The sequence below is a fragment of the Scyliorhinus torazame genome, chromosome 5 (assembly GCF_047496885.1).
Source record: "Scyliorhinus torazame isolate Kashiwa2021f chromosome 5, sScyTor2.1, whole genome shotgun sequence".
Lineage (NCBI taxonomy): Eukaryota > Metazoa > Chordata > Chondrichthyes > Carcharhiniformes > Scyliorhinidae > Scyliorhinus > Scyliorhinus torazame.
In genome coordinates this window covers 325,945,916-325,959,476 of record NC_092711.1, presented here as the reverse complement: position 1 = coordinate 325,959,476, position 13,561 = coordinate 325,945,916, and the positions used below count along the sequence as shown (strand labels likewise).

Sequence of the window (13,561 nt, the reverse complement as noted above, 5' to 3'; positions counted from 1 at the left end):
GGCTTTGATAGAGTAGATCGAGAGAAACTGTTTCCTCTGGTGGTGGTGGGGGGGGGGGGGGGGGGGGGGGGGGGGGGGAGAGGAACTTTAAATTTCAAGCCGGACGGTTCAGGGATGATGTCAGGAATTGGAAACCTGGAACTTTCTTTCTGCAGTAACTGCTAAAGCTGGAGATCAGCTGAACAATTCCAAGCAGAGATTGACAGGTTTTAGTAAATTTGTAAGTGGATTTAAGGGTTCAGAACAAGGTACATCCTAGAATCATAGAATCCCCTGGGGAGGCCATCTCGGCCCATTGAGTCTGCACCAACACCCTCTGAAAGAGACACTCTACCTAGGCCCCCCTCCCCACCTCATCCCAGTAACCCCACCTAACCTTTTTGGACACTAAGGGCAATTTATCACGGCCCAATCCATCTAAACTGCAACGTCTTTGGACTGTGGGAGGAACGCGGAGCACCCGGAGGAAACCCACGCAGACACGGGGAGAACGTGCAGACTCCGCACAGACAGTGACCCAGCGGGGAATCGAACCTGGACCCTGGCGCTGTGAGGCACAGTGCTAACCACTGTGCCACCGTGCTGCTTTCCTGTGTTAATGTTTTCTTCTTTCTGGTTTGAACAGAAGCGTATTACAGGTACCCGGAACGCACATGTCCCGATCGCTTCGACTGCCATTACTGCAAAGAATCTCTACATGGCAAGAAATACATTCAGAAGGATGACCAACATTGCTGTATCAAATGTTACGAAAAGTTCATTGCCAACACTTGCTCTGAATGCAAAAAGCCTATTGGGTGTGATTCGAAGGTCAGTGCTGAGGGTGATTAAACCATTAATGGGCAATGGGAGAAGGAGACATCCTCCTGACCATTATTCAGCCCACATTGTCTGGGCTAGCCCTAGGAACAAACAATCCAATTAATCCCCCCCCCCCCCCCCCACCCCCTTCCTGGATTTCTCGTTCCCTTTGGAAAGTTATTATTTAAACGGCTCCCACATCACAACAAGAAAATATCCTCCATTGGCCCCCGATTATTTTCCAGTGTTTTATAAAAAACTATTTGCTAAATCTTTGCTCAGACACTAATGACGGAATCGTTCCGCTGTCCATGAGGGCCGATCTGTCTGCACTGGAAACAAATCTGGAATAAACAATAAACTCGGATCTCAGATTGGCATCAAAAAGCCAAATTGGTTCATTAGAATCACAGCATACTAACAAGGGGACCATTCAACCCATCATATATATACTGGCCCTCTGTAACCACAGCACAGCCAATCCCAAACCCTGCCCCCCCCCAGCCCCATTCCTCTCCCCCCTCCCCCATCCCCCAGCCCCACTCCCCTCCCCACTCCCCTCCCCCATCCCCACTCCCCTCCCCCATCCCCCACTCCCCTCCCCCATCCCCACTCCCCTCCCCCATCCCCACTCCCCTCCCCATCCCCACTCCCCTCCCCCATCCCACAGCCCCACTCCCCTCCCCCAGCCCCACCCCCTCCCCCAGCCCCACTCCCCTCCCCCAGCCCCACTCCCCTCCCCCAGCCCCACTCCCCTCCCCCAGCCCCACTCCCCTCCCCCAGCCCCACTCCCCCCCCCCAGCCCCACTCCCCCCCCCAGCCCCACTCCCCTCCCTCAGCCCCACTCCCCTCCCCAGCCCCACTCCCCTCCCCCATCCCCACTCCCCTTCCCACTCCCCTCCCCCAGCCCCACTCCCCTCCCCCCACTCCCCTCCCCCATCCCCACTCCCCTCCCCCACCTCCCACTCCCCTCCCCCAGCCCCACTCCCCTCCCAGTCCCACTCCCCCCCCCCAGCCCCACTCCCCTCCCCCTCCCCCAGCCCCACTTCCCTCCCCAGCCCCACTCCCCTCCCCAGCCCCACTCCCCTCCCCAGCCCCACTCCCCTCCCCAGCCCCACTCCCCTCCCCAGCCCCACTCCCCTCCCACTGCCCCAGCCCCACCCCTCTCCCCCAGCCACACTCCCCTCCCCCTCCCCCACTCCCCTCCCCATCTCCACTCCCCTCCCCCATCCCCTCCCTCACTCCCCACCTGCTGCCCCAGCCCCCCCCCAGCCCCACTCCCCTCCCACTGCCCCAGCCCCACCCCTCTCCCCCTCCCACAGCCCCACTCCCCTCCCCTCCCCCAGCCCCTCCCCCACTCCCCTCCCCCTGACCCAGTCCCCTCCCCTCCCCCTAGTCTCGCTCAGCTGCCCCAATTCCCTTCCCAATGGGACTGAGGGTTGGGGGTGAGGGGAGAGGGTGGGGGTTGGGGTGAGGGGAGAGGGTGGGGGTGAGGGGGGTGGTGATGAGGGGTGGGGGTGGAGGGTGAGGGATGGGGTGAGGGGAGAGGGTGAGGGTGGGGTGAGGGGAGAGGGTGGGGGTGGGGGGTGAGGGTGGGGGGGTGAGGGTAGGGGTGGGGGTGAGGGTGGGGGGTGGGGGTGAGGGTGGGGAATGGGGGTGAGGGTGGGGGATGGGGGTGAGGGTGGGGGTGGTGATAGGGGTGGGGGTGAGGGTGGGGGGTGGGGGTGGGGGATGGGGTGAGGGTGGGGGATGGGGGTGAGGGTGGGGGATGGGGGTGAGGGTGGGGGGTGGGGGTGAGGGTGGGGGATGGGGGTGAGGGTGCGGGATGGGGGTGAGGGTGGGGGGTGGGGGTGAGGGTGGGGGATGGGGTGAGGGTGGGGGATGGGGGTGAGGGTGGGGGATGGGGGTGAGGGTGGGGGGTGGGGGTGAGGGTGGGGGATGGGGGTGAGGGTGCGGGATGGGGGTGAGGGTGGGGGATGGGGGTGAGGGTGGGGGGTGGGGGTGAGGGTGGGGGTGAGGGTGGGGGTGAGGGTGGGGGGTGAGGGTGGGGGATGGGGGTGAGGGTGGGTGGTGGGGGTGAGGGTGGGGGATGGGGGTGAGGGTGGGGGGTGGGGGTGAGGGTGAGGGTGGGGGATGGGGGTGAGGGTGGGGGGTGGGGGTGAGGGTGGGGGATGGGGGTGAGGGTGCGGGATGGGGGTGAGGGTGGGGGATGGGGGTGAGGGTGGGGGGTGGGGATGAAGGGGTGGGGGTGAGGGTGCTCCACCTTTGGTGCCCAAGGCTCAGAATTCCCTCCATGAACCCCTCTGTCCCGCCCACCGCTTCTGGATATCCCACCAAATTAACAACATTGACAAATTGCTCACCCGTCCCAATGTCTCTATATGTTGCTTTTGTCATTAATATGGTTTGAGGGAGTGTCGCACTGTCAGAGGGTCAGTACTGAGGGAGTGCTGCAATGTCAGAGGGTCAGTACTGAGGGACTGCCGCACTGTCAGAGGGTCAGTACTGAGGGAGTGCTGCACTGTCAGAGGGTCAGTGCTGAGGGAGTGCTGCACTGTCAGAGGGTCAGTACTGAGGGAGTGCTGCACTGTCAGAGGGTCAGTACTGAGGGAGTGCCGCACTGTCAGAGGGTCAGTACTGAGAGAGTGCTGCACTGTCAGAGGGTCAGTACTGAGGGAGTGCCGCACTGTCAGAGGGTCAGTATTGAGGGAGTGCCGCACTGTCAGAGGGTCAGTACTGAGGGAGTGCCGCACTGTCAGAGGGTCAGTACTGAGGGAGTGTCGCACTGTCAGAGGGGCAGTACTGAGGGAGTGCCGCACTGTCAGAGGGTCAGTACTGAGAGAGTGCTGCACTGTCAGAGGGTCAGTACTGAGGGAGTGCCGCACTGTCAGAGGGTCAGTATTGAGGGAGTGCCGCACTGTCAGAGGGTCAGTACTGAGAGAGTGCTGCACTGTCAGAGGGTCAGTACTGAGGGAGTGCCGCACTGTCAGAGGGTCAGTACTGAGGGAGTGCCGCACTGTCAGAGGGTCAGTACTGAGGGAGTGCCGCACTGTCAGAGAGTCAGTACTGAGGGAGTGTCGCACTGTCAGAGGGGCAGTACTGAGGGAGTGCCGCACTGTCAGAGGGTCAGTACTGAGAGAGTGCTGCACTGTCAGAGGGTCAGTACTGAGGGAGTGCCGCACTGTCAGAGGGTCAGTATTGAGGGAGTGCCGCACTGTCAGAGGGTCAGTACTGAGAGAGTGCTGCACTGTCAGAGGGTCAGTACTGAGGGAGTGCCGCACTGTCAGAGGGTCAGTACTGAGGGAGTGCTGCACTGTCAGAGGGTCAGTACTGAGGGAGTGCCGCACTGTCAGAGGGGCAGTACTGAGGGAGTGCCGCACTGTCAGAGGGTCAGTACTGAGAGAGTGCTGCACTGTCAGAGGGTCAGTACTGAGGGAGTGCCGCACTGTCAGAGGGTCAGTATTGAGGGAGTGCCGCACTGTCAGAGGGTCAGTATTGAGGGAGTGCCGCACTGTCAGAGGGTCAGTACTGAGGGAGTGCCGCACTGTCAGAGGGTCAGTACTGAGGGAGTGCTGCACTGTCAGAGGGTCAGTACTGAGGGAGTGCCGCACTGTCAGAGGGTCAGTACTGAGGGAGCGCCGCACTGTCAGAGGGTCAGTACTGAGGGAGTGCCGCACTGTCAGAGGGTCAGTACTGAGAGAGTGCTGCACTGTCAGAGGGTCAGTACTGAGGGAGTGCCGCACTGTCAGAGGGTCAGTATTGAGGGAGTGCCGCACTGTCAGAGGGTCAGTATTGAGGGAGTGCCGCACTGTCAGAGGGTCAGTACTGAGGGAGTGCCGCACTGTCAGAGGGTCAGTACTGAGGGAGTGCTGCACTGTCAGAGGGTCAGTACTGAGGGAGTGCCGCACTGTCAGAGGGTCAGTACTGAGGGAGTGCCGCACTGTCAGAGGGTCAGTACTGAGGGCGTGCCGCACTGTCAGAGGGTCAGTACTGAGGGAGTGCCGCACTGTCAGAGGGTCAGTACTGAGGGAGTGTTGCACTGTCAGAGGGTCAGTACTGAGGGAGTGCTGCACTGTCAGAGGGTCAGTACTAAGGGAGTGCCGCACAGTCAGAGTGTCAGTACTGAGGGGGTGCCGCACTATCAGAGGGTCAGTACTGAGGGAGTGCCGCACTGTCAGAGGGTCAGTACTGAGGGAGTGTCGCACTGTCAGAGGGTCAGTACTGAGGGAGTGCCGCACTGTCAGAGGGTCAGTACTGAGGGAGTGTCGCACTGTCAGAGGGTCAGTACTGAGGGAGTGCCGCACTGTCAGAGGGTCAGTGCTGAGGGAGCGCCGCACTGTCAGAGGGTCAGTACTGAGGGAGTGCCGCACTGTCAGAGGGTCAGTACTGAGGGAGTGCCGCACTGTCAGAGGCTCAGTACTGAGGGAGTGCCGCACTGTCAGAGGGTCAGTACTGAGGGAGTGCAGCACTGTCAGAGGGTCAGTACTGAGGGAATGCTGCACTGTCAGAGGTTCAGTACTGAGGGAGTGCTGCACTGTCAGAGAGTCAGTGCTGAGGGAATGCTGCACTGTCAGAGGTTCAGTACTGAGGGAGTGCCGCACTGTCAGAGGGTCAGTACTGAGGGAGTGCCGCACTGTCAGTGGGTCAGTACTGAGGGAGTGCCGCACTGTCAGAGGGTCAGTACTGAGGGAGTGATGCACTGTCTGAGGGTCAGTACTGAGGGAGTGCTGCACTGTCAGAGGGTCAGTACTAAGGGAGTGCCGCACAGTCAGAGTGTCAGTACTGAGGGGGTGCCGCACTATCAGAGGGTCAGTACTGAGGGAGTGCCGCACTGTCAGAGGGTCAGTACTGAGGGAGCGCTGCACTGTCAGAGGGTCAGTGCTGAGGGAGTGCCGCACTGTCAGAGGGTCAGTACTGAGGGAGTGCCGCACTGTCAGAGAGTCAGTACTGAGGCAGTGCTGCACTGTCAGAGGGTCAGTACGGAGGGAGTGCTGCACTGTCAGAGGGCCAGTACTGAGGGAGTGCTGCACTGTCAGAGGGTCAGTACTGAGGGAGTGCCGCACTGTCAGAGAGTCAGTACTGAGGGAGTGCTGCACTGTCAGAGGGTCAGTACTGAGGGAGTGCTGCACTGTCAGAGAGTCAGTACTGAGGCAGTGCTGCACTGTCAGAGGGTCAGTACTGAGGGAGTGCTGCACTGTCAGAGGGTCAGTACTGAGGGAGTGCCGCACTGTCAGAGGGTCAGTCCTGAGGGAGTGCAGCATTGTCAGAGGGTCAGTACTGAGGGAGTGCTGCACTGTCAGAGGGTCAGTACTGAGGGAGTGCTGCACTGTCAGAGGGTCAGTACTGAGGGAGTGCCGCACTGTCAGAGGGTCAGTACTGAGGGAGTGCCGCACTGTCAGAGGGTCAGTACTGAGGGAGTGCCGCACTGTCAGAGGGTCAGTACTGAGGGAGTGCCTCACTGTCAGAGGGTCAGTACTGAGCGAGTGCTGCAGTGTCAGAGGGTCAGTACTGAGGGAGTGCTGCACTGTCAGAGGGTCAGTACTGAGGGAGTGCCGCACTGTCAGAGGGTCAGTACTGAGGGAGTGCCGCACTGTCAGAGGGTCAGTACTGAGGGAGTGCCGCACTGTCAGAGGGTCAGTACTGAGGGAGTGCTGCACTGTCAGAGGGTCAGTACTGAGGGAGTGCCGCACTGTCAGAGGGTCAGTACTGAGGGAGTGCTGCACTGTCAGAGGGTCAGTACTGAGGGAGTGCTGCACTGTCAGAGGGTCAGTACTGAGGGAGTGCTGCACTGTGGGAGAAGTCTTCTATCAAATGAGGTTAAAAACCGATGTCCTTTTCCCCCAGGTGGCTAGAGGAGTTCTCCCTCGTGTTCTGGTCAATATTTATGCCTCAACCAGCTGAATCAGATTATTTGATCAATATCGGCCGGTAGCACAGTGGTTAGCACATTTGCTTCACAGCGGCAGGGTCCCAGGTTCGATTCCCTGCTGGGTGACTGTGCGGAGTCTGCACGTTCTCCCCGTGTGTGCGTCTGTTTCCTCCCACAGTCCAAAGATGTGCAGGTTAGGTGGACTGGCCGTGCTAAATGCACTTAGTGTCCAAAAAATATTAGGTGGTGTTACTGGGTTACGGGGTTAGGGTGGAGGCGGGGCTTAAGTGGGTTCTCTTTCCAAGAGCCGGTGCAGACTCGATGGGCCGAATGGCCTCCTTCTCCACTGTAAATTCTATGATCATGTTGCTGTCTGTGGGATCTTGCTGAGCACGTATTTGCAGCTGCATTTCTTACATCACATCAGTGGCTGCATTTCTAAACCTCCTGATTGGTTTTAAACACTTTGGAGATTGGACATTTTTCTTTCATATTCTAAATTCTCAGTTTTCCATCTTCACAAATGTCACATTGTCCTCGGTGATCCTTCACCGCCATCTGCTGGAACAATCAGGAACTGTCAATATTCTAAAATCACTGATTTCACTCTTCGGGATTTTACAAAATTGATTGACAGGATGTGGGCGTCGCTGGTCAACCTGGCGTTTGTTAACCGACCTCATTGAGGGAGGTGCAGTGCACGGGTCACTCTCTAAACTGCTGCGAAGACTTTGGATGAAACTTGCAGAGACACTCAACAAGTTGTGAACTTCACTTGCCGGGTTTGTGGTTAAGGCAGAAATATGGCAACAGAGTGAATTAATGTGACCAGGATCATTGATTTTTAAAGAAAGCAAATGCTGATCCAGACTCGCTAAAAGAAAGAAAACCGTACATTTATATATAACCTTACCGTACATTTATCTATCACTTTTCACCACTTGTAGATGTTTGAAAGCAGCTGGGCCAAATTAAGAACAAAGAACAAAGAAAATTACAGCACAGGAACAGCCCCATCGGCCCTCCCAGCCTGCCCCGATCCAGATCCTTTATCTAAACCTGCCGCCTATTTTCCAAGGATCTACTTCCCTCTGTTCCCCGCCCGTTCATATATCTGTCCAGGTGCATCTTAAATGATGCTATCGTGCCCGCCTCTACCACCTCCGCTGGCAAAGCATTCCAGGCACCCACCACCCTCTGCGTAAAAAGCTTTCCGCGCACATCTCCCTTAAACTTTCCCCCTCTCACCTTGAAATCGTGACCCCTTGTAATTGACACCCCCACTCTTGGAAAAAGCTTGTTGCTATCCACCCTGTCCATACCTCTCATAATTTTGTAGACCTCAATCAGGTCCCCCCTCAACCTCCGTCTTTCCAACGAAAACAATCCTAATCTACTCAACCTTTCTTCATAGCTAGCACCCTCCATACCAGGCAACCTCCTGGTGAACCTCCTCTGCACCCTCTCTAAAGCATCCACATCCTTCTGGTAATGTGGCGACCAGAACTGCACGCAGTATTCCAAATGTGGCCTAACCAAAGTCCTATACAACTGTAACATGACCTGCCAAACTCTTGTACTCAATACCCCGTCCGATGGAGGCAAGCATGCTGTATGCCTTCTTGACCACTCTATCGACCTGCGTTGCCACTTTCAGGGTACACTAGACCTGAACTCCCAGATCTCTCTGTACATCAATTTTCCCCAGGTCTCTTCCATTGACCTTATAGTCCGCTCTTGAATTGGATCGTCCAAAATGCATCACCTCATATTTGCCTGGATTGAACTCCATCTGCCATTTCTCTGCCCAACTCTCCAATCGATCTATATTTTGCTGTATTCTCTGACAGTCCTCCTCGCTATCTGCAACTCCACCAATCTTAGTATCATCTGCAAACCTGCTAATCAGACCACCTATACCTTGGTCCAGATCATTTATGTATATCACAAACAACAGTGGTCCGAGCACGGATCCCTGTGGAACACCACTAGTCACCTTTCTCCATTTTGAGACACTCCCTTCCACCACTACTCTCTGTCTCCTGTTGCCCAGCCAGTTCTTTATCCATCTAGCTAGTACACCCTGAACCCCATACGACTTCACTTTTTCCATCAACCTGCCATGGGGAACTTTATCAAACGCTTTACTGAAGTCCATGTATATGACATCTACAGCCCTTCCCTCATCAATTAACTTTGTCACTTCCTCAAAGAATTCTATTAGGTTTGTAAGACATGACCTTCCCTGCACAAAACCATGCTGCCTATTACTGATAAGTCTATTTTCTTCCAAATGTGAATAGATCCTATCCCTCAGTATCTTCTCCAACAGTTTGCCTACCACTGACGTCAAGCTCACAGGTCTATAATTCCCTGGATTATCCCTGCTACCCTTCTTAAACAAAGGGACATTAGCAATTCTCCAGTCCTCCGAGACCTCACCCGTGCTCAAGGATGCTGCAAAGGTATCTGTTAAGGCCCCAGCTATTTCGTCCCTCGCTTCCCTCAGTAACCTGGGATAGATCCCATCCAGACCTGGGGACTTGTCCACCGTAATGCCTTTTAGAATACCCAAAACTTCCCCCTTCCTTATGCCGACTTGACCTAGAGTATTTAAACATCCATCCCTAGCCTCAACATCCGTCATGTCCCTCTCCTTGGTGAATACCGATGCAAAGTACTCATTAAGAATCTCACCCATTTCCTCTGACTCCATGCATAAATTCCCTCTTTTGTCTTTGAGTGGGCCAATCCTTTCTCTCGTTACCCTCTTGCTCCTTATATACGAATAAAAGGCTTTGGGATTTTCCGTAACCCTGTTAGCCAAAGTATTGTTTGAATGTCTGTGTGTCAGGATGTCTCTGGTGCTCCCTCTAGCGTTTATTTAGTTGCAGTGTACCTGCTTTAACCCCTTGTGTATTTACACTGATGCATATCACCAGACTGGGATTAGGCTGTTGAGACGGATAATCAGAATGAATGGCAGAGAGCAGGCGCGAAGGCCACATGGCTGCCTCCTGCTCCTATTTGTTTCTATGTTTCGATGGTATTGGGGATGGGGATATATGGAGATGGTGATAGTGGAGATTTAACTGGATTAATAATCCAGAGGTTCAGAGGATTGTGAATCTTTGGAATTCTCTACCCCAGAGGGTTGTGGAAGCTCAATCATTGAATATGTTCAAGGCAGAAATCAATAGAATGAGGGAGCATGAGTGATGGGCTGAATGGTTACCTCCTGCTCCTTTTTTCCTATATTTGTATCTTCAGCAAATCTGGCTGCATAACACTCAGTCCCTTCATACAAGTCCTTGACATAAATTGTCAATGTTTGAGGACCAGCACGGGTCCGAAACACTCCATCCACCGTTTGTCAACTGTAAATGACTCAGTTACGTGGACATTCCATTTCTTGTTAGTTAGCCAATCCTCTGGCTGTGCTGATATTTCACCCCAGAGCTCTTATCTCTTATTGAACACCTTTTGGAAATCCAAATGCATTACATCAACCGTTTCCCCTTTATCTACCCTGCTTGTTTCAGTCTCAAAGACACAATTTTGCTCACACAAACCATGTTGATTCTGTCTGAATATAGTATCATTTTCTCAATGTCCTGCTTCTTCCTGAATAAAGGATTCCAGCTCATCACAGGGACTCCAGCCACTCATGAAGGCAGCTCAACAGCGCCTCCTGAAGGGCAATTCGGGATGGGCAACACATACTGGTCTCGCTAGCGACGCTCACATCCCATTAATGAATTTTTTAAAAATTCCTGTCCAGTAGTTTCCTGCTTTCTGATTCGAGGTGTTATATTCAGTTTTCCAATCCGCTGGGACCCTTCCCAAATCTTGGGAATTTGCAAGATCACAATCAATATATTCACCATCTTTGTTGCCACTTATTTTAAGACCCCAGGACGCAGGTCACCAGGTCTCGAGAACCTGTCGGCCTTCAGCTCAGTCATTTTTCTCTTTTTTACCCTTTGTGTTTGTGTTGTTCCTGGAATTTTCCAGTTTGTCCGAATGTGCAGCACCCCCCCCCCCCCCCCCGAATAGAGTTGAATCATTTTTCCACAGCTGACGTTAGACTAATGGTCTAGAATCTCAGTTTATTTCTGCTCCGTCTTCAGTAAGAGTCACTTTGGCCGGTTCCCTATCCAACAGCAATTCCTGACTCGAGCATTGAAAATCCTTCACAATTTCATCCCAGAATTCTGTGTAATTGAGATATTGCTTGTTGCAGTTTTGTCTATTCGAGTCTCTGGAGTTGATGTTTGTCTGTATTTGGTTTAGGAGCTTCACCACAGTGGCCGTTACTGGCACGAGAACTGCTTCCGTTGTTATCACTGCAGCCGTTCACTCGCCAACGATTCCTTCACCTTGAAGAACGACCGAATCACCTGCACCAAGTGCCTGCCGCGGACTGATGCCTCCACCTGTCACAGCTGCAAGAGACCCATCAAACCAGGTTAGCCACTAACCGCCTGCTGGTTAACCACCAGCCTGGTTAACTGTCTGCTGGTTAATCACCGGCCTGGTTAACTGTCAGCTGGTTAATCACCGGCCCAGTTAACTGCCTGCTGGTTAATCACAAGACTGGTTAATTGTCTGCTGGTTAATCAACATCCTAGTTAACTGTCTGATGGTTAATCAACAGCCTGGTTAACTGTCTGCTGGTTAATCACCGTCCTGGTTAACTGTCTGCTGGTTAATCACCTGCCTGGTTGCCTCTCTTCTGGTTAATCACCAGCCTGGTTAACTGTCTGCTGGTTAATCAACTGCCTGTTGGTTAATCACCTGCCTGTTAACTGCCTGCTGGTTAATCACCAACCTTGTTAACTGTCTGCTGGCTAATCACCAACCTGGTTAACTGTCTGCTGGTTAATCACCGGCCTGGTTAACTGTCAGCTGGTTAATCACCTGCCTGATTAACTGCCTGCTGGTTAATCACCGGCCTGGTTAACTGTCAGCTGGTTAATCACCGGCCTGGTTAACTGTCTGATGGTTAATCATCTGCCTGATTAACTGCCTGCTGGTTAATCACCGGCCTGGTTAACTGTCTGCTGGTTAATCACCGGCCTGGTTAACTGTCAGCTGGTTAATCACCTGCCTGATTAACTGCCTGCTGGTTAATCACCGGCCTGGTTAACTGTCAGCTGGTTAATCACCGGCCTGGTTAACTGTCTGATGGTTAACTGTCAGCTGGTTAATCACCTGCCTGGTTAACTGTCTGATGGTTAATCACCGGCCTGGTTAACTGTCAGCTGGTTAATCAGCGGCCTGGTTAACTGTCTGATGGTTAACTGTCAGCTGGTTAATCAGCTGCCTGGTTAACTGCGTGCTGGTTAATCACCTGCCTGGTTGCCTGTCTGCTGGTTAATCACCTGCCTGGTTAACTGCCTGCTGGTTAATCACCAGCCTGGTTAACTGTCTGCTGGTTAATCACCTGCCTGGTTAACTGTCTGCTGGTTAATCAACAGCCTGGTTAACAGTTTGCTGGTTAATCACCGTCCCGGTTAACTGTCTGCTGGTTAATCACCAGCCTGGTTAACTGTCTGCTGGTTAATCACCTGCCTGGTTAACTGTCTGCTGGTTAACCACTGGCCTGGTTAACTGTCTGCTGGTTAATCACCAGCCTGGTTAACTGCCCTGTCTGCTGGTTAATCACCGGCCTGGTTAACTGCCCTGTCTGCTGGTTAATCACCGGCCTGGTTAACTGCCCTGTCTGCTGGTTAATCACCAGCCTGGTTAACTGTCTGCTGGTTAATCACCGGCCTGGTTAATGTCTGATGGTTAATCACCGGCCTGGTTAACTGCCCTGTCTGCTGGTTAATCACCGGCCAGGTTAACTGTCTGCTGGTTAATCACCGGCCTGGTTAACTGCCCTGTCTGCTGGTTAATCACCAGCCTGGTTAACTGTCTGCTGGTTAATCACCGGCCTGGTTAATGTCTGATGATTAATCACCGGCCTGGTTAACTGCCCTGTCTGCTGGTTAATCACCGGCCTGGTTAACTGTCTGATGGTTAATCATCGGCCTGGTTAACTGCCTACTTAACTGTCTCATGGTTAATCACCGGCCTGGTTAACTGCCCTGCCTGCTGGTTAATCAACAGCCTGGTTAACTGTCTGCTGGTTAATCAACAGCCTGGTTAACTGTCTGCTGGTTAATCACCGGCCCAGTTTTTTTTTTTTTTTTAAATAATATTTTATTGAAAATTTTTGGTCAACCAACACAGTACATTGTGCATCCTTTACACAACATTATAACAACACAGATAATAATGACCTTTTTTATTTAAACAAGAACAACAACAAATAAATAAATATTAAATAACAAAAATAAAAACTAGCCCTAATTGGCAACTGCCTTGTCTCAGGCCACACCCCCCCCCCCCCCCCTCCCCCCACACCCCAAGTTCTGGGCTGCTGCTGCTGCCTTCTTTGTTCTCCCCTATCTATCTTTCCGCAAGATATTCGACGAACGGTTGCCACCGCCTTGTAAACCCTTGAGCCGACCCCCTTAGGACGAACTTAATCCGCTCTAACTTTATGAACCCCGCCATGTCATTTATCCAGGTCTCCACCCCCGGGGGCTTGGCTTCTTTCCACATTAGCAATATTCTGCGCCGGGCTACTAGGGACGCAAAGGCCAAAACATCGGCCTCTTTCGCCTCCTGCACTCCCGGCTCTTGTGCAACCCCAAATATAGCCAACCCCCAGCTTCGCTCGACCCGGACCCCCACCACCTTCGAAAGCACCTTTGTCACCCCCATCCAAAACCCCTGTAGTGCCGGGCATGACCAAAACATATGGGTATGATTCGCTGGGCTTCTCGAGCACCTCGCACACCTATCCTCCACCCCAAAAAATTTACTGAGCCGTGTTCCAGT

General features: G+C 53.7%; 1 protein-coding gene across 1 annotated transcript in view; it reads left to right on the top strand.

Annotated features, from left to right (window-relative positions):
• Nucleotides 1-13,561, top strand: part of fhl1a (four and a half LIM domains 1a) — a 42,486-nt gene that overhangs the window by 6,675 nt on the left and 22,250 nt on the right. Inside the window, exons 2-3 of the mRNA XM_072505992.1 lie at nucleotides 626-810; nucleotides 10,964-11,138. Coding sequence (XP_072362093.1) covers nucleotides 626-810; nucleotides 10,964-11,138 — 360 coding nt within the window. The remainder of the gene's footprint in view (nucleotides 1-625; nucleotides 811-10,963; nucleotides 11,139-13,561) is intronic.